At 52.8% G+C, this 24,850-nt stretch overlaps 1 protein-coding gene across 2 annotated transcripts in view; it reads left to right on the plus strand.

Moving 5' to 3' along the window:
* Nucleotides 1–23,054, plus strand: part of SSBP3 (single stranded DNA binding protein 3) — a 166,696-nt gene extending 143,642 nt beyond the window's left edge. For both annotated transcript variants that reach the window (XM_061121815.1, XM_061121816.1), the window contains 11 exons: nucleotides 473–539; nucleotides 655–731; nucleotides 9,363–9,427; nucleotides 10,090–10,138; nucleotides 10,753–10,788; nucleotides 11,303–11,357; nucleotides 12,681–12,751; nucleotides 19,905–19,983; nucleotides 20,202–20,230; nucleotides 20,352–20,453; nucleotides 21,290–23,054. In XM_061121815.1, the coding sequence (XP_060977798.1) occupies nucleotides 473–539; nucleotides 655–731; nucleotides 9,363–9,427; nucleotides 10,090–10,138; nucleotides 10,753–10,788; nucleotides 11,303–11,357; nucleotides 12,681–12,751; nucleotides 19,905–19,983; nucleotides 20,202–20,230; nucleotides 20,352–20,453; nucleotides 21,290–21,319 (660 nt within the window). In that variant the 3' untranslated portion in view covers nucleotides 21,320–23,054. The remainder of the gene's footprint in view (nucleotides 1–472; nucleotides 540–654; nucleotides 732–9,362; nucleotides 9,428–10,089; nucleotides 10,139–10,752; nucleotides 10,789–11,302; nucleotides 11,358–12,680; nucleotides 12,752–19,904; nucleotides 19,984–20,201; nucleotides 20,231–20,351; nucleotides 20,454–21,289) is intronic.
* Nucleotides 23,055–24,850: the final 1,796 nt, after the last annotated feature.

Raw genomic sequence — 24,850 nt, forward strand, 5'->3', positions numbered from 1 at the left:
GATCTGGGCGTTCTTCCTGGCCCCGCCCACAGGGCCGTCAGACCTCTGGACCTCAGCTCCCCCGGCGAAATCTCAAAGGCCACCTTGTTCATCCCCTATTCCCAATTTAGTGTTTGACCTAAACTGCAGAGACTAGAGTTTGGGTGGCAGAAGGGAGGGGCAGTGCTGCCTCTGAGGGGTGCATGGTGGGCGGTGAGGCTGGAGGGCCACTCGGCTCCGGCAGGTATGCAGACCCGTGAAGACTGTCACAGATGGATCCCCCGTGCTCACCCATGCATGGTGCAGTTTACCATAGCTCCAGCTGGAGCTGCGTGCCCCCTGGGGGACTCTCTAGCCATCGGGCAGCAGGAGTGGTCTCAGGGAGACCTTGAGTGGCCCTAATAGTCAGGTGGGGAGATGGGGCAGGCAGGTGCTCCCCGCTGTGCCCCCACCATGGGGAGCAGCGCTGAGCTGCGTCTTACATCTCTTTCAGCCTCCGGGAGGAGTTCCTGGGACACAGCCACTGCTGCCCAATTCCATGGATCCCACGCGACAACAAGGTAGAGGGGGCAGGGTGGGCCACTGGCGGATGGGGGGCATTGGGAGAGGCTCCTTCTCCCCCACTGTCTGCCTCTCCTTCCTGCCACTCACGCTCACTCCACCTCTGTCACACAGGTCACCCCAACATGGGAGGATCAATGCAGAGAATGAACCCTCCTCGAGGAATGGGGCCCATGGGGCCCGGCCCACAGGTAACCAGCCGCCAGTCTGTCCATCCATCTCCCTAGCCATCTGTATGCACCCGCCTTCTCTCCTTTGGCCTAGTCTGTCTGTCTTTCCATGTCTCATAGCTCATAAGGGTGAGGGGAGAGGGCATGGCTAGCGCCCCAGCGGCCCCTTCTGCCCGTAGATGGGCAGCCCCCCCAGCAGAGTTGAGGGGACCTCCCCCCCACCATGGAGCTGGGGAGGAGGGGCACCTGGGAGCCTTCCATGGGAAGGACTTGAGGAATTTGCAAGGCAGGGGTCTGTGTGCCCAGGCAGCATTGTGGGTCCCCAGAGCTTCCTCCCACCCTGGGTGGGTGGACCTGAGCTGGCTTAGTGGTCGCCCAAGGCAGGATATTACATTATTCTGTCTGCAGCTCACCATTTGTCTGACTTCGGATGAATCACTTTGACCTTGGTGGGCCCCGCAGGCCCCAGTGTCCCCACCTGTCCAGTGTGGGAGGTGTGAGTCTGTCGCCATGGTTCTCACTGGTAATACCTCTCAGCTGAGAGGAGGCCAGGCCGGCCAGGGCCCCAGAGTGAAACCTCTGGAAGAAATTATCTCTAGTGCCCTGCCTGTCCCTTCACAACAACTCAGTGGTAGCTCCTTGTGACCCAGCTCTGTACCCTCAGGTCCCCGGGTCCCATAGAACCGTCAGGCAGTGGTCTGACAGGCCATTCCTGTTCTAGAACCTTCTCACCATTGGCTTGCACTCTTGTGAGTATTTAAGTGTGGCTCTGGGTCCTGAAGAAGCTGTGACAGAGAATTTGCTCTGTTCTGCCGTCCTTGGGAATTCTCTGGAGTCTGCCCCTCGAAAGCCAGAGCCTGAGTAAGGAGACGGGTGTTTCAGAGTGAGAGCAGGAGAGCCTGTTCTGGGGTGTTCATTCCCCTCTCTTCTGCCCTGCCTGTAGGCCCGCTTGTCTGTCTCCCTTCTGCTTGTGGGTATTTGGATTCTCTGCACAGATTTCTGGTTCCCTGGCAGTGGGGTTGCGCCCCCGCTCATGCATGCCTGCCTCCCTTTTGTAGGAAGAGGTGCCTGCCACACCCCACAGTCCTCCACTCTGCCCGGAATTGTATTTACAGCACACCCAGCCGCTGCTTTCTTCCTGGTGATGGCTGTAACATCTGTGGTGTTGAAAGATTTTTAGGGAGGTCCTTGTCTTTCGATGGCCCCATAATCCTGAAAGGAAGCAAGCCCACACCGGTTGCAGTTCTGGTTTTCTTGTTTTCTTTTCTTTCCTCAAATCCCCCAAAGCTTGTGTTTTCACCAGCTCCTTTTAAGCCACCGGAGTGGCCCCTTCCTGCCAGGAGGCTGGCTGGAGCTGACCTCCACAGGAACCCGTGGGAGGGCGGCAGGGTCTGAAAGCCCAGTGTTCCTTGTCCTGAGTCAGAAACTTTCAGATTCCTCAGCTGCGCACACTAGATCCTCTTGGTGTGCAAATCAGCAGTGGCCTTAGACTTCCAGGATGTCCTGGGGGAGGCCTTGGGGATGCAAGGGGACAGTGTACTCCACCCCTTGCCCCGCTGATTCTTGGAGACTCAGCAGCTGCATCTGTAAAGTGGGATGGAGACCAGGACTGCCTTGTAGGGAGGAGGATAGGAGGAGACATGAGTTCTTGGTGTGAGGCTTGGCACAGTGTAGCCTCTTAGAAAGTTGCTCGTGTTTTCCAACTAGGGGGCTTAAAACTAGTGTTGAGGACTCAGGCTGCTTGGGCTGGGTGATCACTTTGTGTTTCTTTTTTATTTTTTCTGGCAAAGGCCATTAACACTTGTTAAGCCTGTAGTAATATTGAGGTTTCAGAAGCTGGGAATGGATGCTATCAGACAGCCCGAGACCAGAGTGTTCCGGAAGTCTAGGACTTCCTCCTGGCTCAGCGGGAGTCTCGGCGTGTCCGTGTCCCTGACCAGGAGTCTGGCACACTCTTGTGGCATGTTTAAAGAGATGGGGCTCCTGCAGCCTGAGGTCTTGCTGAAAGGGGCCCTCCTGGCCTCACCGGGGCAGGATATAGGGATGGAACTCTTGTGGGCTCAGAGACTGGTGCCCAGAGGGGTGGGAGAAGCAAGCTCAGGGGTGAGGCCAGCTGGCCATCCTCACCCCACCAACCTCAGAGGCTCCGAAAACATCTCTCCTGTTCTTTTTTGCCCCTGGTTTTATGGAGATATAGTTGACACACAGCACTGTATAAGTTCAAGGTGTTCAGCATAGTGACTTGACTTACATTACAAAATGATTACCAAAATGATAAGTTTAGTGAGCATCCATCATCTCATAAAGATACAGAGTTAAGGAGATTAAAAATTTTTTTTTCTTGTGATGAGAGCTTTTAGGATTTACTCTCTTAACAACACTTCTGTATAACATACAGCAGTGTTAGTTAATTTTTTGATGTTGTACATTACATACCTAGTACTTACTTATCTTGGGAGTTTGTGTTGACTTTCTTCATCCAGTTCTCCCTCCCCGCAGTCTGCCTCCTCTGGAAACCACAAGTCTGATGTCTCTTTCTATGAGTTCGTTTCTGAAGTGTCATTGACCTACAACACCATGTTAGTTCTTTACACAACTTAGTGATTCAGTGTTTCTGGACATTTCAACACTGATCACCACAGTAGGTGTAGTTCCTGTGGTGTGTCACCATGCAAAGATATTACATGGCTATGGGCTGTATTCCTCACACTGGACATTTCATTCCCATGACTCGGTTTATTTTGCAACGGGATGTTTCTGCCTCTTAATCTCCTTCACCCCCACTTTCCTCCCCTCTGGCAGCCACCCGTTTGTTCTCTGTATCTACAACTGTTTTCTGTTTTGTTATTTTTATTCATTTGGTTTTTAAGAGTCTACATATGAGTGAAACCATAAGTGTTTTTTGTTATCAGACTTATTTCATTTAGCCTATTGCAATCAGTGTCCATCCATATCGTCACAGATGGCAAGGTTTCATCCTTTTTTGTACCTGAGTGCTATTTCTGTGTGTGCGTGTGTGTACCACATCTTGATCCATTCATCCGTTGTTGGATACTTGTGTTGCTTCCATATCTTGGTTATTGTTTTTTTAAAAAATGCTACGATGAACATAGGGGTGCATATACCTTTCCTTTTTTAATTTTTATTTTTGGCTGAGCTGGGTCTTCGTTGCTGTGCAGGCTTTCCCTAGTTGTGGTGAGCGGGGGCTCCTCTCCAGCTGTGGTGCTTGGGCATCTCATTGCGGTGAATTCTCTTGTGGAGCACAGGTTCTAGGGTGTGCAGGCTTCAGCAGTTGCAGCATGTGGGCTCAGTACTTGTGCCTCACTGGCTCTGGAGCTCAGGTGCAGAGGCTTAGTTGCTCTGCAGCATGTGGGATCTTCCCAGACCAGGGGTCAAACCTGTGTCCCTTGCATTGACAGGTGGATTCTTAACTGTTGGACCACAAGGGAAGTCCATGTATCTCTTTTCTGATTAGTGTTTTTGTTTCCTCCTTTTCCCATATCAGGCTTCCTTGATAGCTCCATTGGTAAAGAATCCGCCTGCAATGCAGGAGATCCCGGCTCAATTCCTGAGTTGGGGAGATCCCCTGGAGAAAGAGGATAGGCTACCCACTATATTATTCTTGCGCTTCCCTTGTGGCTTAGCTGGTAGAGTCCACCTACAAGGTGGGAGACCTGGGTTCGATCCCTGGGTTGGGAAGATCCCCTGGAGAAGGGAAATGCTACCCACTCCAGTATTCTGGCCTGGAGAATTCCATGGAAATATATATATAGTCCATGAAGTTGCAAGGAGTTGGACATGACTGAGCGACTTTCACTTTCACTTTTCCCATATCTCTTGTACCCCACTGGGTAGAGTACAGTATTAAATTCCAGAACCAAACCTTCCTCAGAGCAACCAAGATGTCGTCACTGGGGGCAGAAAGGCCTGGCCCTGTGAGCCTGGACCTGGGCAAGATTGGGGTATAAAATGGATTGCAGTTTCTGGGGTCAGCCAAGGAGTGGGTATCACAAAGCCTAGAAGTTTTGGACCCCAGGGTGCAGTTGGGCAGAGGACAGGACCCATTCCCAAGCCCTGTCTCTCTCTCGTTCCCTGAGGTGCTCCTCTGGTTACTCCAGGGGGTAGACGGAGAGGGATGAGCTCAGAGCTTAGTGCTGGAAAACATGGTCCCGGCCGCGGCTCGGACTCTTGGGGCCTCTGGTTCCTCATCTGCAAAATGGCCGGCCGGGTGAGGACCTCAAGGGTCTCATCGTGGGGCTTTGAGACACAGATCACAGCACAAGGCTCCACGAGGCGCCCCATGGATCCCATTGCTTCCCTGGAACCGAGGTTCAGAGAGGGAGCCCTGTCTTGCCATGCCTGGGCTAAGAAAGGCGACCAAGCCCCTTTAGGCAGTTTTTAGTAAGCCCCACTGCATACACTTGCTGAGACCAGACACAAAGGTGGGTAACCTTCAGCCTGTTGCTCCAAGTGGGGAATAAGATTGCTAATAGTGGGACTGCTCTAGACCTTTCTGAACAAAGAATAGGTACAGTGTGGGCTTGGGGCTACAAAACCCCAACAAAAACCACAACCCGAACGGAGTGACGTGGTACTTTTTGAGGTTGTGCTGCATTTAAGCCTAAATGTCACAAAGGAACCAGCAAACTAGGCATCAGCCTGCCCTTTGCCCTCAGTGTCTTGGGCAGATTTTACTCTGGTTTCCTGAAACAGCCAGTGCCGAAAAGAAGGCAGTGTTTCCATTTAATTGTGTTTTCTCTTTAAAGATTTATTCCTATGCCTATGTCTGGTGAGAACTTCTGGCTGAATTTTTCAAAAGTGAATCCTGTTAGGATGAAGCTGAAACTACCAGAGCTCTGCAGGCTCCCATGGCAATGATGTATGGCACCCAGACCCCACGGGGCCTCTTTGAATGCATCTGGTATTCCTGGTGAGGTGGGGTCAGCACAGCCTGGAATCAGACTGCCATCCTGGCATTTGAGAACATTCAGATAAGGGATAACCCACCATCTAGAGACAGACCTTTTCCACAGGAAAAGCTGCATCTCCCCTCTGATCTAGGACAGCCCAAACTCAGTGCCTCTGAGCAGAGACCACAGAAAGAGACAGAAGGATTGTAAACCAGGCTAGAGCACCCTCAGCTGGTGAGGAAAGAGTGGAGTCCCTTGAGGCACTTTCTGCGGTGGCCCCTTGGAGGCCTCCCAGTGGGGCTGGCCAGGCTCTGCGTAGAGGAGGTGGAGGACAGGTCCAAAAGCCCAGGAAATGGCCTGACAGCCTGGAGTCCACCTTGATAGGTCCGTCCTGGAGACTGTTCTCTCAGGCACCAGGCAGCACCAAGAAAGAGCCTCTGTGCCGAGGAGTTGCAGGAAACAGTAGAAACCCCAGCGCCTGCCAGCTGCAGGTGCCTTCCAGCGTGGCTGTGCCCCCGGCTCAGAGCGCAGAACTCAGACCAAAAGGCCGGGTCCTGACCCTTTAAGAGTTCCTGACAGTGGGTCCGACCCCTCTGCCCAGGGTCTAGGGTGACCTAGTTGTTCAGAAGCAGGGTGGGAAGATAGGCAGGCAGGCAGACAGACATACCTGTGGATGTGGCCATCCCCATGGCTGCACCCCAGACTCCTCCAGGTCTCCGGCGGCCCCATCCCTGCAGAGCGGTGCTGAGGGCAGAGGAAGAGGAATGTCCAGCGGCGACCACACCTCCGAACCCAGTGCTGAGGGCAGGTGGGCACTGGGAGAAGAGAGACTCTTTCTACTGAGTCTGAAGCTATGCTTCTAAGCCCGCCCATCCTCTGTGAAAAGGCCGATGTCTCTGATTTGGAAACTTTCCTGCAAAACCTGTCTTTCAGCCCTGACTTACTGTGTGGCCTTGAGTAGCAAGCCTTTGGCTTCCCTGGGCCTCTAGCTTGTCATCTCTGAAGTGGGACATGTGAGTGTCCCTTGGGGTCTAGGCCTCTGTAGGAAGTAGGAACTGGCGGCCTGCTCCCTCCTGGGCAGTGGTCGTGCTGGCTGCTGAGGGGTCGGCTGAGAACAGCAGCTGGTGCACCCGGAGCCTCCCCTTAGGGGCTGTGTCCCCAGACGTCTTTCAGAAGCGAGCACCCCACCAATCCTTTCCTCACCCCACTCTACTGCTGCGTCCTGGGCTCCTGCCGGCCCCCGGGCCAGCCTTCTGCCCTCACCCCTCAGTGCAGCCGCTCTCCCGGGCACAAGCGGGAGCAGGACACAGCTGCACCCTGGCACAGGTCTCTGTCTGGGAGGCCTTGCGAATTGGCCGGGCTGGACACAGTGATGAGTGGGCTACCCGGGGACGCCATGAGCTTCCTGCTCTGGAACAGCCGGAGCCAGGCTGAGTTCTGGACAGGGGCTTCAGTGGTTGTACGTGGGCCAAGAAAGGACCCTGGAAGACCTGATGCTCAGGGCAGCATTCAGGGCTCTGGTGTTTTCTCTGCCAATGTCCCACACCAGCGCACACCTCTGAGGGCTGACGGAGCTCTTTAGAGCCATCATTTCATTTGATCCTCTCATGACCCTGTAAGGCTGGGCTCTTTGTCCCCATTTTATGGACGGGGTGGCACAGCAGAGGGATTGCACACTGAAGCCATGATGATCGCCGCACAAGGAGCCCTCACCCTGCTTCTGCGCCCGAGTGTCATAATCTTTAAAGCGGGGATAGTAACGAGATGGTTGTGGGTTAAATGTAGGTGATACAAAGCCCGTAGCACAACCTGGCTTGGAGGAAGCCTTATTGTTATTTGGGTGCTTTGCCAAGAGTCAGGCTGAGCCGGGACAAGCGCTTCCGGGTTCTACCCTCAGATCCGAGGCTCTGGTCACCACCCGTGGCATCATCTGTGGGGATGGACTGGCCCTGCCACTTGCAGATCCTGCCACGGTGTGCTCCGGGGCAGGCACATGTTTTCTGGCCCAGGGACTCAGCTCTGAGATGGTGCAGGGGGTGCCGGGCCCTACACACGCTGGCTGCCTAAGAAGCCCTCCCCTGCTCCCCCCACCTGTCTGCTCTGGGTCTTGCTCTCTGCCAGCCAGGCTGGTACTGCCTCTGTCACTGTGCACACCCTGTCTGGACACTCGCAAGCCCCTCTCCGACCAAGCCAAGGAGATGGCCCCAAGATGGTCCCTGGCTGAAGACCCCCCTGCCAGCCTGAAGGCAGCTCTGTTTGTCAGCTCTGGCTCTGGAGCCCCTTGTGTCCCCCTCCCTCACAGATGTGTGAAGTAGAGAGCAGACCCTGAGACCCCAGATCCAGGATTAAACCCCAGTGGGGGCATTAGCTGACTGTGACCTTGAGCAAATCTTTTTCTCTCCAGATCCTCAGTCTTCTCTTCTATAAAATGGGAATAATGCAAGCCTCACGGTGTTACAGGGTTCAAACCAGAGGTTGTATGTTACATGCTCAGTAAAAAAAAAATAGCTAATGCTGGCTGTTCCTTTGCCATCAAAATTCCATCCAGTCCGGTACTTTCAGATTCTCCTGTGAAGGCAGAGCTCAGGCTGCAGTCAGCCTCACTGTAATTTCCGTTCCTTCACTTCTTCATTCCTTCATTGATGATTCAGTGCCCAGTCTGCGCCAGCTGATGTGTGGAGTGATGAGGGATAGGAAGATCATTAAGATAGGGTTCCCACCTTCCAAAGGGGCTCACAGTCCAGCGGGAGAGGTGCACACGTGACCACGATCATAAGCCAGTGTGCTGCCGGCTGTGCGGGGAGCGAGGTTACAAGGCACTATGGGAGTGACTAGGATGGAGCAGTTAATCCCACGGGATGAGCAAGGAGGGCCTCACAGAGGAGGTGCTGTTTGAGCTGGGTATTGGAGGATGTGTCAGAACCTGCCAGGTAGAGAAGGGAAGCAAGACATTTATTCCTGCAAAGAAAATAGCTCTGGAAGAGGGGAGTTGGGGAGAGTGGTGTCAGGAGATGAGCCAGGTGACAGGCCCGAGTGCCTGGTCCAGACTCCTTTTGACCCACCCCACTGCCATGATGGGTTGTGCCGAGGTGAGCTGGGACCAAGTTCTGTGCAGACTTTTTTCTTAAATGGAACAGTGAGTCCCTTGAGCAGAGAGACCATTTTCTTCTTGCTCTTCCAGTCCTGTGCCTGTTGAGGGCCCCACACGCTGACAGTTGAATCAGGTGACTGCGTCGGGGGGACACCCGAGGCCCGGGGCAGGTTGGGGTCTGTCCACACCAAGGCTTGGGAACAGCCAGGACAGGCCTCTCAGATGCATGCCTCCCCTCCACATGCAGCCCCCAGCCTGCTGGCAAATCGTTCTCCCTGAGTTTCTAAGGTGGCTGGGGGTCACCAGCCGGTTCTCTTGCTGAGAGTGTTCCCCTTTCCTGCCTGAGACCTGAGGGCAGGTGCTAACCAACATCCTGAGCACCTTGCTGGACGCCCATATGCTCTCAGGAGACCCATCCTGAAGCCCCCGAAGATGTGCCTAAAGCTGTGACTGTCCCGTGTGCTGGATTGTCATTGTGGTCCTGTCAGTTGGCTCCCACCCCTCTTTTTTTTTTTTTTAATGAATGTATTGCTTTTTCATCAAATCCTTTTCACAGACTAACCCTCTCCCTTATGTTCTGTTTGTTTTTCCCTCTCCTCTCTCTGGTGCCCCTTCTCCTTCTCATAGACTGACCCTTGGTTATCATTGCAGAATTACGGCAGCGGCATGAGACCACCACCCAACTCCCTCGGCCCCGCCATGCCTGGGATTAACATGTAAGGCCACACCCCTGCTGGCAGCCCAGAGCCGGTGGGTGTGCCCACCCTCTGTTCCCCCTGAGAAACTCATGATCGCAGGAATCACTGACACCTCTCTGGACCTCAGTCTCCTCATCAGTAGAGTGAGGATGTTGAGCGTACTGGTGACAGGACCTCATAGACCCCCATATGGGGCTTGTCCATGCCAGGCACAGGTCTGAGCTTGCTTCATGGATTAACTCACCTCATCTGCATAATAACACTGTGAAGTGCTTAGCATTATGCTCTGTTGTCAGCTGGGGTAACTAAGGCACAGAGAGGTGAAGTAACTCGCCCAGGGTCACACAGCTGTAAGGGGCAGGGTCAGGTTTGGAGCCCTGTACCACCCATTGAGTGCTTCAGTGGTATAGCGCTTTTTGTGGTAGCAGATCCCTGTGAGTATCTGTGTCCTTCTTAGAAAAGTGCACTTGCAGAGGAAATACTGTTCTTCACAAATTTTGCATATAATGTATTGGGGTCTATAGATTTCTACCCATGAAAGTACATGTTTTTACCCCAGTCCTAGGACTGTATGGGCTTCCTGTTAGTGATTTTGGCCCTCTTGTTCTGCCCCTGCTGGCACTACCCTTGTTGGCATTTATTGCATCTTTTTCATTGTCTTTATCTCTCTCTCCTCTCAGGGGCCCGGGAGCTGGCAGACCCTGGCCCAATCCTAACAGTGCTAACTCAGTGAGTACCCAGGTTGGGGGTGGGGGGTGCTCTTTGCTAGGGGTGGGTGGGGTTCCACGGTGCAGGGTGGTTCCCGTCCCCAGGTTGGAGGTGTCACGGGGAGTGGGATGCAGCAGGATTCCACCTGATGCTTCCAAAGGGAAGCCCATCTGTAAGGGGAGATTTGGGAGTACCACGCTAGACCTATCAGGGGCTCTGCAGAAGCTGGGGTGTGAGCTGGGAGCTGGGCTCAGAGCCCTGTCCACGAAGGGACTCCTGCCGGCCTCCTCTTCCTTGGCAGGGCAGGCCTTCAGCACTCAGAGGAGGGAGCTGGGAGGGGGCTAGGTGCAGACAGTCCAGGGCAGGAGGCCAGTGGGTGGGGCTAAGCTCTCGCTTTCCTGTCCTTGAACTAGAGGGTCTCCTGTGCCCAAGGTTCCCTGCCAAGGCTCTGGGACCAGTTCAGTATAGGAACGGGACTCTGCTCACATACTTGGCCCTCCTAGAGACACCGGTGGCTCAGTGTGTTTCCTGTCAAGGGTGGGATTGTGTCCCCTAGAGTACTTGGAAGGCAGAGCACATGTTGCCCGTTGGAGGAGGTGTCTCTGACCCGTGGTTCACCCCTTTCTTGTTTCTAGATTCCATACTCCTCCTCATCACCTGGTACCTACGTGGTGAGTGTGTGCAGGTTTGGGGCATTGCATGTCTAGTCCTGTGTGAGTGCGTGTGCAAGAGTATCAGGGTCGGGGGGATCGCTGTCTCTTTGTTTTCAAGACATGAGCCCAGATTCCAAACTTTGCTAGAATTTACTGTCAGTATGCAGGTATTTGTACCTTCTGGTGTCCCAGAAGTCCCCTCACAAGACCCAGAGTTGGGACTTCATCCAGGGAACTGACCAGTAGACCAGTCAGCTTCCACGCAGGCCTGTGGTTTCACTGGGCTCCATGCATCTGAGCGCACACGCACGCCCGCAGTTGCCTTCTGGTTTACAGAAGGGAAGGAAGGAGTCCAGTTCCCCCAGGCCTTAAACAGCTGGATTCTGTATGGACAGTGGCGGCTGAGTGAGAGCTAAATGTGGGGCTAGGCCCTGGGTGAGCATGGACTGCTGATGTGGCTGGAGCTCGGGGTCTCTCCCCACATGTGTCATCACCGTGGGTTTCCGACATCAGTTTTTAATCTTGTCTCCAGGGACCCCCTGGTGGTGGCGGCCCCCCAGGAACACCCATCATGCCTAGTCCTGCAGGTAAGAAGGCTGGGGGACGGGTGCCACTGGAGGAGTAGGAAGTCCTGGAGGGGCCTGGTACAGAGCCAGGGCTGGCTGGCCACTCTTCCTGAGCAGTGCACCCCTCACCTTGCATCTTGACATCAGGGATTTACTTAGTGGGCAGAAGACCCTGGTGCCACCAGCCCACGCTGTGGCTTCAGCTGGGGCACTCCTCACTCCAGTTGAAGGACAGGGCAGAGCAAGGAGATCCAAGAATGAGGGGTCTCGCTACTCTTGACTCCCGCTGGTCAGAGAGAATCCTGTCCTGGTTGTCGCTTCTGTAGATGACTGGAAAGGGGCTTTGGGGTTCTGGCCTCCTGGGCCCAGGACTCTGCAGAGTGATGCCTCTTGAGTGTCCAGAGCTCTTGGTTTCTGGTCCTCTATCTATATCAGAGATCCCTTTTTGCCCTTTTCTTCAATAGAAGAGGGCACATGTACTCACACACATACAGTATCACAATTGTATTTCTTTCCCAGCTAAGAATAGCGTACCACCAACTAGAAGGAATTCAGCATGCCATCTTTACCCACCCCCAAAATAAAAAGTGAGAGGTAGTTGGATTTCTGCCCGAGAAGTATGGTGCCTGCTCCTGATATAAATATGTTAGCTGATTTCCTCGGGAGACTTTTCTGGCTAATTGGGGAGACAGAGGGGTCCCTCCCACCCCCTCCTCTGCTCCCCATGGCAGGAAAGCTGCTCGGCAGCAGGGGTGGGGCTGGCGGCAGCCGTGAGGCTCCCACTCCAGCTCCCTCTTTCTGCTGCTGCATTTTTATGAGCTGCATGACCTACATTCAGACTGGGTCACATTAAACCACTCCATATGTTACTGCGTCTCCAGCCCCATCTCTGCCTCTCCCTCCTGCCCCATCAGCTTGGCAGGGTGGCCCCTGGGTCATCTGTGGTGTCGTTCTTTCCCAATGTGATTAAAACTGCCAGTCTGGGGTCAGAGAGAGCACAGGTGGTGGTCGGGCTGCTCCTGTGTTGTCCCAGGCAGCATCTGGGGAGCATGTTTGGTTTGGGGTGGAGTGGGGTGAAGGGGGCGGAGAGGATTTTGCTGTGTCCACACTGCTGTCCAGAACCCTGAAATCCTTCCTTTCAGGGTTGAGTGGTTTTCACAGTTGGATTTTCTGTGATTAAAAACTTTGTGAATCTTCATTAAATACAAATTAGCCAGAAAATGCTGGTACTTAGAGGAAATTTTAGGTGATAAAATACAAAAGAATGAGTTCAAGTGCCATGAGTTTGTTTTAATTAAGCAATGAATTAATCACCCCGACTTGCGGGTTTCCACTGTTCTACAGATTCAACAAATTCCAGTGACAACATCTACACAATGATTAATCCGGTGCCGCCTGGAGGCAGCCGGTCCAACGTAAGTCTGCTTTCTAATAATTTACATATCAGATACCATAACAAATCATAATTAACTTCATCAGCTGAGGGGAAAGCAAGTTTAATTGATTTCAGCCATTTGTTACCAAAGATGAATAAAATAAACCATCAGAAAAGTGATTAACTCTTGGGCAGCTTGGTTCCCATTTCATAGCTGGCAGGAGGTGGCAGAGAAGGGGGTGGAGTGATCCCCACCCCTCTGGTCAGAGCAGGGTGCCCAGCCTCACTGTGGGGACCTCCCCCTGGCGCCCAGCCTCACTGTGGGGACCCCTGCTGGTGCCCAGCCTCACTGTGGGGACCTCCCCCTGGTGCCCAGCCTCACTGTGGGGACCCCCCTGGTGCCCAGCCTCACTGTGGGGACCCCTGCTGGTGCCCAGCCTCACTGTGGGGACCCCCCTGGTGCCCAGCCTCACTGTGGGGACCCCTGCTGGTGCCCAGCCTCACTGTGGGGACCCCCCTGGTGCCCAGCCTCACTGTGGGGACCTCCCCCTGGTGCCCAGCCTCACTGTGGGGACCCCCCTGGTGCCCAGCCTCACTGTGGGGACCCCTGCTGGTGCCCAGCCTCACTGTGGGGACCTCCCCCTGGCGCCCGGCCTCACTGTGGGGACCCCTGCTGGTGCCCAGCCTCACTGTGGGGACCTCCCCCTGGTGCCCAGCCTCACTGTGGGGACCCCCCTGGTGCCCAGCCTCACTGTGGGGACCCCCCTGGTGCCCAGCCTCACTGTGGGGACCCCTGCTGGTGCCCAGCCTCACTGTGGGGACCCCCCTGGTGCCCAGCCTCACTGTGGGGACCTCCCCCTGGCGCCTAGCCTCACTGTGGGGACCTCCCCCTGGCGCCCAGCCTCACTGTGGGGACCCCTGCTGGTGCCCAGCCTCACTGTGGGGACCCCCCTGGTGCCCAGCCTCACTGTGGGGACCCCCCTGGCGCCCAGCCTCACTGTGGGGACCCCCCTGGTGCCCAGCCTCACTGTGGGGACCCCCCTGGTGCCTAGCCTCACTGTGGGGACCCCCACTGGCCTGAACGGGGTGTTGGTGAGGAAGAACACAGGCTGTGGGGAGCTTTGGGGGTTGGTCTGGGCCAGTCCCTGCTCAGCTAACTGGCGCTACACCTGGTCAATAATGCCTCACCCTCTCTGGTCTGTTTCCTTAGCTGTGGAGCTTGCGACGGAGATCTCTGGGTACCTGCCTGCCCTGTGCCTCTGGGAGCCCTCTGACTCCCACATCCTATAACCTCTCTGCCTCTCCTCGCTCCCTTCCCTCCTCTAGAAAGCACTCCCTCCCTTCCCGGCCCCTCAGTGTTGCCACCCTGCTGGTGGTGTAGCTCGGATACCTCCTTTCCTGGTCCCTGCTCACCGCTCCCTCTTGTGTTCCCGTACTGGACCATGCAGCTGTGGCCTGTCGGCCTCTCCTGGCTGGGAGCTCCCTAAGGATAGGGCTGGTCTGGCAGCTCTTCCTGGCTAGGCAGGAAAGGCGAATCCCACTGGGCTTGCCCTGGGGGAGCTCAGGGTGTGGAAAGGAGGCTGTCGTGTGACCACATCAGTAGTTCAGGGGCAGCGGAGCCAGAGCGTGGGCTTGCAGTTCCAAGGTTGGCTCTGGCCTTTAGGATGCTCGGTCTGGTTCTGCTGGTTCGGTTCCTGGTGTAACTCCAGAATCACCCCGTGTGCTAACAGCCCTGACTGTGGGCTACTCAATGCTGGACACTGCGTGTGTTGCAGCCTCTGGGTGGGGGTCTTAGGCCTGCCACCTGGGGGTGCCAAGACGAACCAACCTGGATCCCATGACTGAGAACTGGGGACCCCGCTCCTCACCTGCCAGTCCACCGCCTTCTCTCCCTGTCTCTCACTCCCCTCTTGCCATGGTCGCTGTTGCCATATTTTACCAACCACAGATGCCAGTGGTCGTGGTCTGTGGCTCTCAATGATGGATCATCCATGTTGCATCACTTCAAGGGGTACCACTCAAGCGCACAGCATCCAGGCCCTGGCAGAATCCGCGTTTGACTCTGCCTGCAGTTTAACTGTTAGGCTTTGTGTCAAGATAGTGCAGATGTCATTTTTCACACTGTGAGCATCATGGTCATGTTTTCTAAGAGCTCAAATAGTGAAAATGAGAATGATGAGACCACCAGCCCCAGCGCGACCCTGACATGTCCAAAAAAGAGAAGCCTGATTGAATTTTAATGACAGATGTGAGGACACACAGACCTGTATCAGGGAGGCAAATAACCGAAATGGAACGTACTGGCAAGTGTGTAGAAGAGAAGAGGTGTGGGTGGAGGAGGGCTGGGAGAGTGCATGGCCATCTGGGACGTGACATGCACATCCCGCTAAATCAATTGCAAGTTTTGTGTGCCATCCAAAGAAACACCAGTCCTCAGTGTAGAGAGACGGCAGCCACACTTGGCGGGGCCATGGCCTTGAAATGATCACCGTCACCATGTTGGTCCTTTGATGGCTCCATGAACTGAGAAGATTACATTTCCTGATTCAGAGGCTGCAACTTAAGGTGTGAACCGAAGGGGAGTTTTGATGACAAGTGTGTTGGTCCTTCATGGTGTGTAGCTGATTCTGTTGTATCATCCCAACAGTCTGGGAGCTTTCTTCCTCAGATCAAGGGGTTCATCAGACCGTCTCAACAAAACTGTGTCCCTAGCTTTTAGGCACTTTGACTTGAAAACTGGAGCTTCACCTTGTCATCTTGATGTCTACGAAGAAGACGTTAATGAAGTGTGCAAGAGAAAGAAAATATTACTGTTCTCTTGTCCAAATACAAACCACACTTTGCTCATTTATCTGCATATTTGGCAGACAGTGCAGTTAATTTGGCAAGTTTCATTTAGTCCATGAATTTCTTACCTGCTAATTTCCCCACCCACCTTGTCCCTAATAGTGCTGCCAAGGGGGCTGATTTGCTTGCCTGTGATAATCCAGCTTTCATAATGAAAGGTTTTGGTCACTTGTTGATTTGCTCAAAACATGCAGAAACAGATTTTTGAGTTTATAAAAAAAGAGAAGGCCTCGGACACGTGCCCACAGATGCCTGGCATTATTGCTGGCTGTAGAGAAGATGTGAAAACGTCAGCCTGCTCTGATGCTCTTCTCTTAGAAACACTGTGAGATGAGAATGTGGAAAGGAATTATAATAAAGTAGAAACATAGCTGCTGCTTCTCCAGAACTGTTTGATGATCTTCAAGAGGCCACCAGGAGCCCAGGTGAGGCTGAGTGGACTGCACTTGAGCTGTTCAGAGTTGTAGAGGGGCTGTGACAAAGCCTTGTATAGCCAGAGTAATGGCTCACCGTTTGGAAGCGAGACTGCTTGAGAACTCATAAAGTGTTATAGGCAAGGGCAGCCAAGTTAGCTAAGACTTTCTCAACATTTTTATTAAAACTGTGACTTACTTAGAATCCAGCTTATATCTCACAAGTTCAAATTACCTTTGTGCTTTAAAACCATTTTCCCTGAGAAAGAGAGGTTTAATCGATGATGACATCCAGTGTGCTCGGAATGTTTAGAAATGACGGACATCATAGGCAGGCACAGCCCATCTGATGAGCTCCTAGGTGAAAAGGGCCTGACAAATGGCCGACCTTCCAAAACCCACCTGTAGATACAAAGTGGATGAACATCTTCGGAGAACTAGAAGCAGATTCCTACAGATCCAAAACCTGTGTGGTTAAGTAAAATCCTAAGCACTGCATGCGCGGATGTTCTTGTGGAGCGGAGAGTTTGGTGTTGCTACGTTGGACTGAGACCAGTGCTTGATGAGAGCAGAGTGGCAAGTCAGTGCATTTTCTGTTTGACTCTTCAGTTTTGCCCTCCATAAAAGAAAGGTGTCCAAAGCCTGCAGGCGATTCAGAGAAGCGTTAGTGGAAAAGCAAGCATCATTTGCCTTGTTGGGCGCCTGAAAGTGAGATGAGTCCCTAGCAGCTCTCTTGAAGTCCCCTGGGGAAAAAGTCTGCCGCAACTCTTGCTCTGGCCACATCTTCTCAATATTTAAATATCCAGTTTAAAGAGTTAAAGTAATTTACTATGTCAGAAGACAAATTTTATAAAAGTGTTATATTTTTCCCATATCATTTGTTTAACTAGCCATCCTACTGTTTGCCACTGTTCACTAGTTCAGCTGTTCTTTAATAGAATTTGAGTAACAGAAAAGTAAATAATACAGAATAAACAACTGGATATCCACTGCAGATGAATGAAGCTGGACTACTTCCTTATAACATACACAAACAGAAAAATTAACTCAGACTGGACCCTAGGCCTAAATGTCAGAGCTAAAACTATCAAACAATTAGAAGAAGATATAGGAATAAATCTTTGTGACCTGGGTTAGGAAAGCCTTCTTAGCTACTCTGAAAGCACAAGTGACAAAAAGTAGCTGCACTGGACTTCATTAAAATTTAAAATTCATGCTTCAGAGGACGCTGTCAGGAAAGTAAAAAGACAGCCCACAGAAAATATCTGCAAGTCATACGTCTGATAAGGGTCTTGAATTGTAAACGTGTAAAGAATTCTTAGAACTCAATGATAAAAAATGAACCCAACTTTAAAATGGGCCAGGGATCTCAATAGACATTTCTCCAAACTTGTACAGAGAACCAGTAAACACATGAAAAGATGATCAGTGTCATTAGTTAATAAAAGAAAACTTCAGTGGATTATCACTTCACACCCACTAGGATGGCTACAATCAGAAAGACAAATAATGAGCAGTGTTGGTGAGGATGGGAGGAAATCTGAACCCTCACATGGGAACATAAACTGGTGCAGATGCTGTGGAAGAGACTGGCAGTTCTTCGATAGGTTAAGCAGTTACTGTGACCCTGCAGTTCCACTCATTGACATCTACCCCAGAGAAATGAAAACATGTCCACACAATTGTACACAGATGTTCACAGGAGCATTAGTCCTAATAGCCCAAAAGTGGAGACAACCGCAATGTCTGTTGACTGATCAAAATGTAGTACATACATAAAATGGAATGTTATTTGAACATAAGAAGGAATGAAGTACATGATGCCTGCTTATAACATGGATAAACCTTGGAAACATTTCACTAAGGGAAAGAAGCCAGCCACAAAGGTCATATACAATTTATATGAAATAACTAGAGTTGCTAAATCTATGGAGAAGGAAATGGCAACCCACTCCAGTATTCTTGCCTGGAGAATCCCAGTGACAGAGGAGCCTGGTGGGCTGCCGTCTGTGGGGTCACACAGAGTCGGACACGACTGAAGCGACTTAGCAGCAGCAGCTAAATCTGTGACACAGAGAATAAATTAATGGTTAATGTGGGCCTGGGGATTCAAGGGGGAATGGGGAGTGATGGCTCATGCGTACAGAGTACCTTTTGGGGATGATGAAAATGCTCTAAAATTGATTGTGGTGGTGATGGTACAACTTACCAAGTACACTAACAACCACTGAATTGTGTACTTATTAAATGAGTCAGTTGTATGTGGTTAAAAATAGCATGAAAGTACACAAATATACCTGTTTTTGAAATACGTTTATGCAACTGTAATACATGTGCATAATTGTTGACTGTATTATCAAATTTGGGGGTTTAAAAAAATATTTACGTATTTTATTTATTTGACTGCATCAGGTCTTTAGCTGTGGTAGTCAGGATCTTTGGTTGCAGCACACAGTCTCCGGTTGTGGCCAGGGCTCAGTATTTGTGGCACGCGGGCTTAGCTGCTCCATGGCGTGTGGAAGACTGGACCACCAGGGAAGTCCCCTGGATATATTTGGTCTGGTAGGACTGTATTTGGGTAGGTCACCCTCATCCTCCTATCACTTGGGTTAATAAGCATGAAATGGGTTGCCAGATGGCAAAATGTGCCCCCCGGCCCGCCAACAACCCTGAGAAGCCACTGGGGAGGCGAGGATGCTGTCCTCAGAGGGTATGTGAGTGGGTGTCAGGGTGAGGAAGCAACTGGTACCCCAGCGGTCTCCTCACAGCAGTCTTTGCATCAGCTGGTCCTGCTGCCATCTGCTAAGAGGGCTTTTACTTCTGCTCAGGCAGGACCCTTTCAGGAATGAAGCCATGACACATCTCTCCCTGCCCAGATCCTGACCCTCAATTATTTTTTCTCTCTGCCACCTCCTCTCTGAAGCCTATCGTGATTTCTCTGCCTTTTCCCCAGTGCCTCCCTCTGAAGCTGCAGCTGTGCTTGTCTAGATCTCAGTATCCTGTGAGGTAGCTGGGTGTCCATGGCTGCACCCTTCCTCCAGGCTGAGGCCCAGGTGTGACTCAGCGCCCAGCACAGGCCACATGCCAAATAGGCTTCTGCTCTGCTACTTCCATCCTCTGTCCACCCTTGCCTCTGCTTGGTACCCCAGGCCTTGGCTCTCCAGACTGGGCTCAGCCATCCCTTGGTGGCCATGCCTTGTGATCTCTGGCCTTTGCTTGCATCTTTTCTGAGATGGGGGTGATAGTTCCAGACAGGCCTGAGGAAGGGAGTGGAGCAGATGAAACGTCTGCATGATGAATGCAGATGAATCCATCTGCATCTCCAGTTCTGCTCACTAGTGAGCACCCCCACAGAGTCCCAAAGAAAGCACGCCTGCCACCAACGCCCCAGCTCTCCCCACATTTCAGAGGAGGCGGCTCATGTGATGGCTCCAGGGCCAGGCTGCCCGAGGTCCAGCCACGGCTCCTCCGTCTCCTACCTGGGAGATTTAGGGCCAAAGCATGGTCCACTGTGTGCTTCAGTTTACTCATCTGTAAAATGGGGAGGAAAGGCATTAATAGTTTTATTCCCAGGCCTGGCTCAGTGGGTCACTCTGTCTCTGTGAGCCCCACGTACTGCCCTGGGGATGGAACGAGCCCCAGGTGGGATCCAGGAGGCCTGGTTTGAGAGTTGCCTCTGGTGCCTTGGGCCAGCCACTCCCTCTCTCCTGGTTGGCTTCCTCCCGTGGTGCATAGACCTCTGCCCTGCACAGTCCAAGGGCTTAGGGGAGGCGCCACCTCCGGCCTCCTGGTGTTCAGTGCCCCAGTGTGCCTGAGAACAGCTCCTCCAGGGTGGAAGCTCTCAGGGGCCGCACTTCTGTGTTGCTGGGTATGGAGCCCCGCAAGGGTCGTGGCGGGCCCGCTCAGGTGCCACGCTCTGTGCTTCTCCCACAGTTCCCAATGGGTCCAGGCTCGGACGGCCCGATGGGGGGCATGGGCGGCATGGAGCCACACCACATGAACGGCTCGTTAGGTAAGTCAGCACCCTGCCTGACTTCCCGGGAAGCCTTCTCTGCCTCGGCTCCGGGCTCCACTGAGCCCAGTCCCCACAGGAAGATCTGAAGAGGAAGATGTTGCCTGGGTAGAAGGTCCTCTTTGGCAAAATGTTTGGGGTTTGGGTGGAAGCATTTGGAGGCCCCTGCATGGAAGAGCGGGCGAGACCCTGAACTGGACTTTCTTTTCTCCTCCCAGGGTCAGGTGACATAGATGGACTTCCAAAAGTGAGTGTGTGTTCCCTGTCTCCTCCCTGACAGCACCCTCCAGAAAGCCTTTCCCCCCATCCTGGGAGGGGGTGGCAGGTTGCTGGCGGCCCGGGGCTCACCACGTCTGCTCTCTCTGCAGAATTCTCCTAACAACATAAGTGGCATTAGCAATCCTCCAGGCACCCCTCGGGACGATGGCGAGCTAGGAGGGAACTTCCTCCACTCCTTCCAGAATGACAATGTAAGTGTGCCCACCACCACCCTTATTTCACCCCCTGGGTCCTCAATGTATCCTCTGAGCCCTGGGACTACTGATTGACGTTTCAGAGTCTCCTGGACAAGACCTGCCCGCTGGGCCAGTCTCCTGGCAGCCGTGTCATGAGTCTTTCACCTCGGTTATTTTTCCACACGAGATGGAGAGCCCTCACAATCCCCCCGCCCACCCCCACCAGCCCCCGGCATGGTGCTGACCCCTCGTCTCCCGAATCCGACCTTCCCCGGGCGTGCACACGCAGGCGCAGTGCCTCCAGCGCTGATGAAGCTCACATGGCCGGACGAGCGCTGGGCCCGGGCGCACGGGGTCCTTGTCTCCGTCTGTGTCCTCCCGTCCTGGAGGGCGGGTGTGCGTGCAACCAGGGACTGCCTGGGGTCTCAGTGCTGAGGAGCTGGCTGGCTGTTTTTTCACATTAGGCTTCTTGTTTAGTCTCATCTGAAGAACCAATGTCAGGTTTCTGTAGCTTTTGAGAAGCCCAGGCCAGCTCCCACCCCAGGGTGCCCTGGCTGTGGTCCAGCTCATCAGACCCCAGTCCTCTGCAGTCCATGGCCCTATGAGGAGAGGGCAGGGGCTACTGCTGGCTTCGATAGGAAAGGGGTGATTTGGAGAGGGAAGGGGGGCAGAGCAGGCAAGTGAGGGACACAGGCTGGCGCGGGGGGGATGGTTCCTGAGCCCCGCCTGCTGGCCCCCTGCCCACCCAGTGCCAGCCCCAAGACAGGCCCTGTCCGGCTCTCTGCAGTGAGACCTCCACAAGGCTGCCACACCCGGCCCTCACGACCCCCCTTCTCTGCTTCTCCCTTCAGTATTCTCCAAGCATGACGATGAGTGTGTGACTCCCCCCCTCCTCTTCTCCGAGACGCTGAGAGAGCCAGCATTGCAGGCGGGAAGATGCCAGAAATTATGCAAGAAGAAGTGAGGTGTCATTACCCAGGAGCTGGGGGAGGGGCGTCTCCTGCTCCCCCCCAACCCCCACCCTGTCCTCCACCCCCTCCACCTTTCCCAGTTTTAGTTTCATGCAATAAAAAGGCCGAACTTTTTATTCCATAAAACATGAAGGACAAAACTCAAAATAAAATATATTTCAAGTCAATGACCAGAAAAATCCCACCCTTGCCCTTTCCCGAAGGACCTTTGATGTCCATGACACTTTTCTGTTTTTTTTGTTTGTTTGTTTGGGGTTCTGCTGTTGTTGGGATTTTTTGTTTTGTTTTGTTTAAAGGGGGGTTTTTTTGGGGGAAAAATTTTTAAAAATGGAAGCTTCTAGCAAATCCCCCCAACCCCACCCCAATCAACCTCTTTGCTTTCTTCTTTAAAAAAAAAAAAAAAAAAAGGACAAAAAAAAAAAAATAAAACCAAGCCCCGTTGTCTGTACCCAAGCCCTTCCACCAGGAAAGCTAGTCTAGGTGTGAGATCTCACCTGTCTTTGTAGCCATCTAAAAATAATAATAATAATTATAATAAACTGGGCAGTTTACAATCGGTGGTTTCTTTCAAACGGCCTGTTTTGGAAAGAAAAAAGGAGTCACCCTTTTCTACTTGGGGTTTTTGGTTTGTGCTGACGAGCGAGGGAGGGGCGGGAACCTGTTTTGTTTTCGCTTGGTCTCTCCCGGCGAGGTGGCGACAGCAGCAGCACAGCTTGGACCCCAGACCCCCTCCCTCCCCCTTGGTGTGGCCGGAGGGGCCAGACCACCAACCGCTTTCAGGATCCCGCCCCAGCGGAGCCGCGCCGTGACCCGGTTGGCATGCACTGTGTTCCCAGGACTGCTTCCTCCCTCTTCTGGACCTCTCCTCACCCGCCTCCCGCCCCCTCCTCAGCCCCCGCCCCAGTCTTCCCAGTGAGGATCCTGCCAGCGGGGTGGTGGCTTGGAGCGGAGTGGGGGAGGCCACCCCCGACAGGATGGCTATGACCTGGGACGTGGAAACCGTGACCTCTGCGTTCTCCTCCCTCGCATCGTCCACATTGCGTGTGCGGGCAGCGTAGGGCTGGAGTTGGGTTTTCTTTTTTTTTTTTTCTCTTGATTCTTCCTTCTTTTTCAAAGATGGGATATTGACCAGAATTGCTCTGTATATGCTTGGAACTGGATGGAAAGACTCTGGAATAGCTGTGGGGGGCGGGGGGGGGACACCGACAACCAAACAGATGTGCTGTTTCCGGACCTGTTTTTATTTTCAAAAACCGACAAACGCCACAGTGGAGCCTGTCCCTCTCCCAGGAGGAGTGACTCATGGCCTCCCTCACCTCACCACCCTGCATCATAACCTCTGTGTCTTGCCCTGAGACACCTGAATTCTTTGTACATTTACACCCCTCTCCCCCTCCCCTGTAGCTGGTCTTTGTTTTCTTCCCTCCTTTGATCCATGTATATCATATTATGTGAGATATCATCTGCCTGAAAAAAGACCTTGTGCGGATTATTGGGAACATTGTAGCTGTTTCTGTGTTTTTTCTTACCTTGTAGTCTGGTTCTGAATTAAGAGAGGAAAAAAAAAAAAGTAATTATGATACATTGTAGTTTGTGTACGATATATGTTGATAACGTTTTATTAAAGGGACATCTTTTTTCCGCAGCCCTTCCTGACATGTTTGGGGGAACGTGGGTCGGAGTTTATTATACTGATTATAAAATGCCAAGCGACTGGCTGGGCAGAAATTCTGCTCCTGGTGCACAACAAGATCTTGTTTTGTGTTCCAGGCGTTGGCCTTCTTTTCCTGGGTGTGTTAATTCTGCATTTTCTGTGGAGAATTGGGGATGATGGGTTGGGAGGGAGGGCATGGTCTCATTTCAAATATTTGGGGGCATTCTAAAAGTCAGTTTCAGTTTCTCGTCTTGCAAATGAATTTTGGTTTGCCAGGATGTATTTTTCTGGAAAAGTAAGAAAAGGTTCCTAGTGCACTGTGTTTTCAGTAGAGAGTCGGTGTCGGCTAGGATGGCCACATGAGCTGCAACCACGCCTGCTTTCTCCTTTCTGGTGAAATTTGTTTTGCAGATCCTAGGGTGCTGGGCCACGGGAGGTTATTGTATTTTTTCACCTCCAAGGCAGCAGGGAGCCTTTGAAAGATTTGAAGAGTGGCACAGTTCAACTTGAATTTTAGAAAATGATGCAGGTTGCATCTTGGAAGATAGTTGGGTGGGGCTAGACAGATGGGAAATCCAGTGCCAGCTGCCGTCTAGGCAAGAGCTACTGCAGGCCGAACAGGTCAGCAGCAGTGGACGCTGATTTGAACATTTAGAAAGTAGAACTTTCTGCGTCCTTGGAGCTTCGGGGCCAGGCCTGCAGCAGGAGTGGGCGGGAAACACACGGAATGTCTGAGCAAAGTGTGACCTTAGCCCCACCTTTTATTGTAAGGACCAGTTTCAGATCCTGCCTTTGCCACTGTTCACTGTGTGGCCCTGGGTCAGTTGGTTCATAATGTCCTCAGTTGCCTCATCTATAAAATAGGGATAACGGTTTACCCATCGTGTGGTCGTTGTGAGGATAAGTGAACATTTGTAAAGTGTCTAGAATTGTGCCTTTTAAGTAGTAAGAGCAGTAGTGTTAGCTGTTGGCAGTATTGCTCACTTGGGGAGTCTAAATGGGTGTGCTGGGAGGCCCTAGAAAATCCCATTTGTCCTTCCTGCCTCATCTGAGAACACGGCTTCCAAGGCTCTTCCTCATCACTGTTGGACAGATGAGACCTGGGCGGTTACTGACCTGCATCCACAGTTCTGAAGAGGCGTTTATGCACCAACTTGAACACCTGCCATGCCCAGCCCAGCGCTGGGCAGAGAAGGTGGAGATGACAGCGAGCATGTGCTCAGTACCCTTGCTGCCCCTGCGCTTGAGGACTCAGGCACAGTGGGGAGCACTGACCTGGGGGAGGGCATGCAGGTCACAGCGACCCTTGCCAAGAGGAAGGAAGGACCCCCCAGCCTGTAATGAGAGCCTGCTGCACCCACATCTGCGGGAGCTGAGAACACTGGGCACCCTACCACCACCTTTATTTTTTCACCTCCAGGGTAGCAGGGAGCCCTTGAAAGATTTGAAGAGTGGCATAGTTTGACTTGAATTTTAGAAACGGTGCTAAAATCTGAATTTTAGGATCGGGAGGTGAAAACGGGAGGTGACACCTCCCCCCACCCCCCACCGAGCACCTCCAGAGTTGCCTTTGCCACACTCAAGGCTCTGGCAAGGGCTGGTTTGGGGTCGGCTTCGCAGCAGGAGAGGACAGGCTGATTCCCAGGTTTTTCACCACTCTGCCCTGTCCAGACCTGAGTAAGAGCAGGGCCAGGCAAAGCCAGCTTCTGCAGCCAGCATGAGGTTCCCAAGATGAGTCAGGAGGTGGGGGGAGAGGGGGGGGTCACTCCCGTCCTTTCACAGCAGTG

Source organism: Dama dama, chromosome 20 (genome assembly GCF_033118175.1).
Source record: "Dama dama isolate Ldn47 chromosome 20, ASM3311817v1, whole genome shotgun sequence".
Classification (NCBI taxonomy): Eukaryota; Metazoa; Chordata; class Mammalia; order Artiodactyla; family Cervidae; genus Dama; species Dama dama.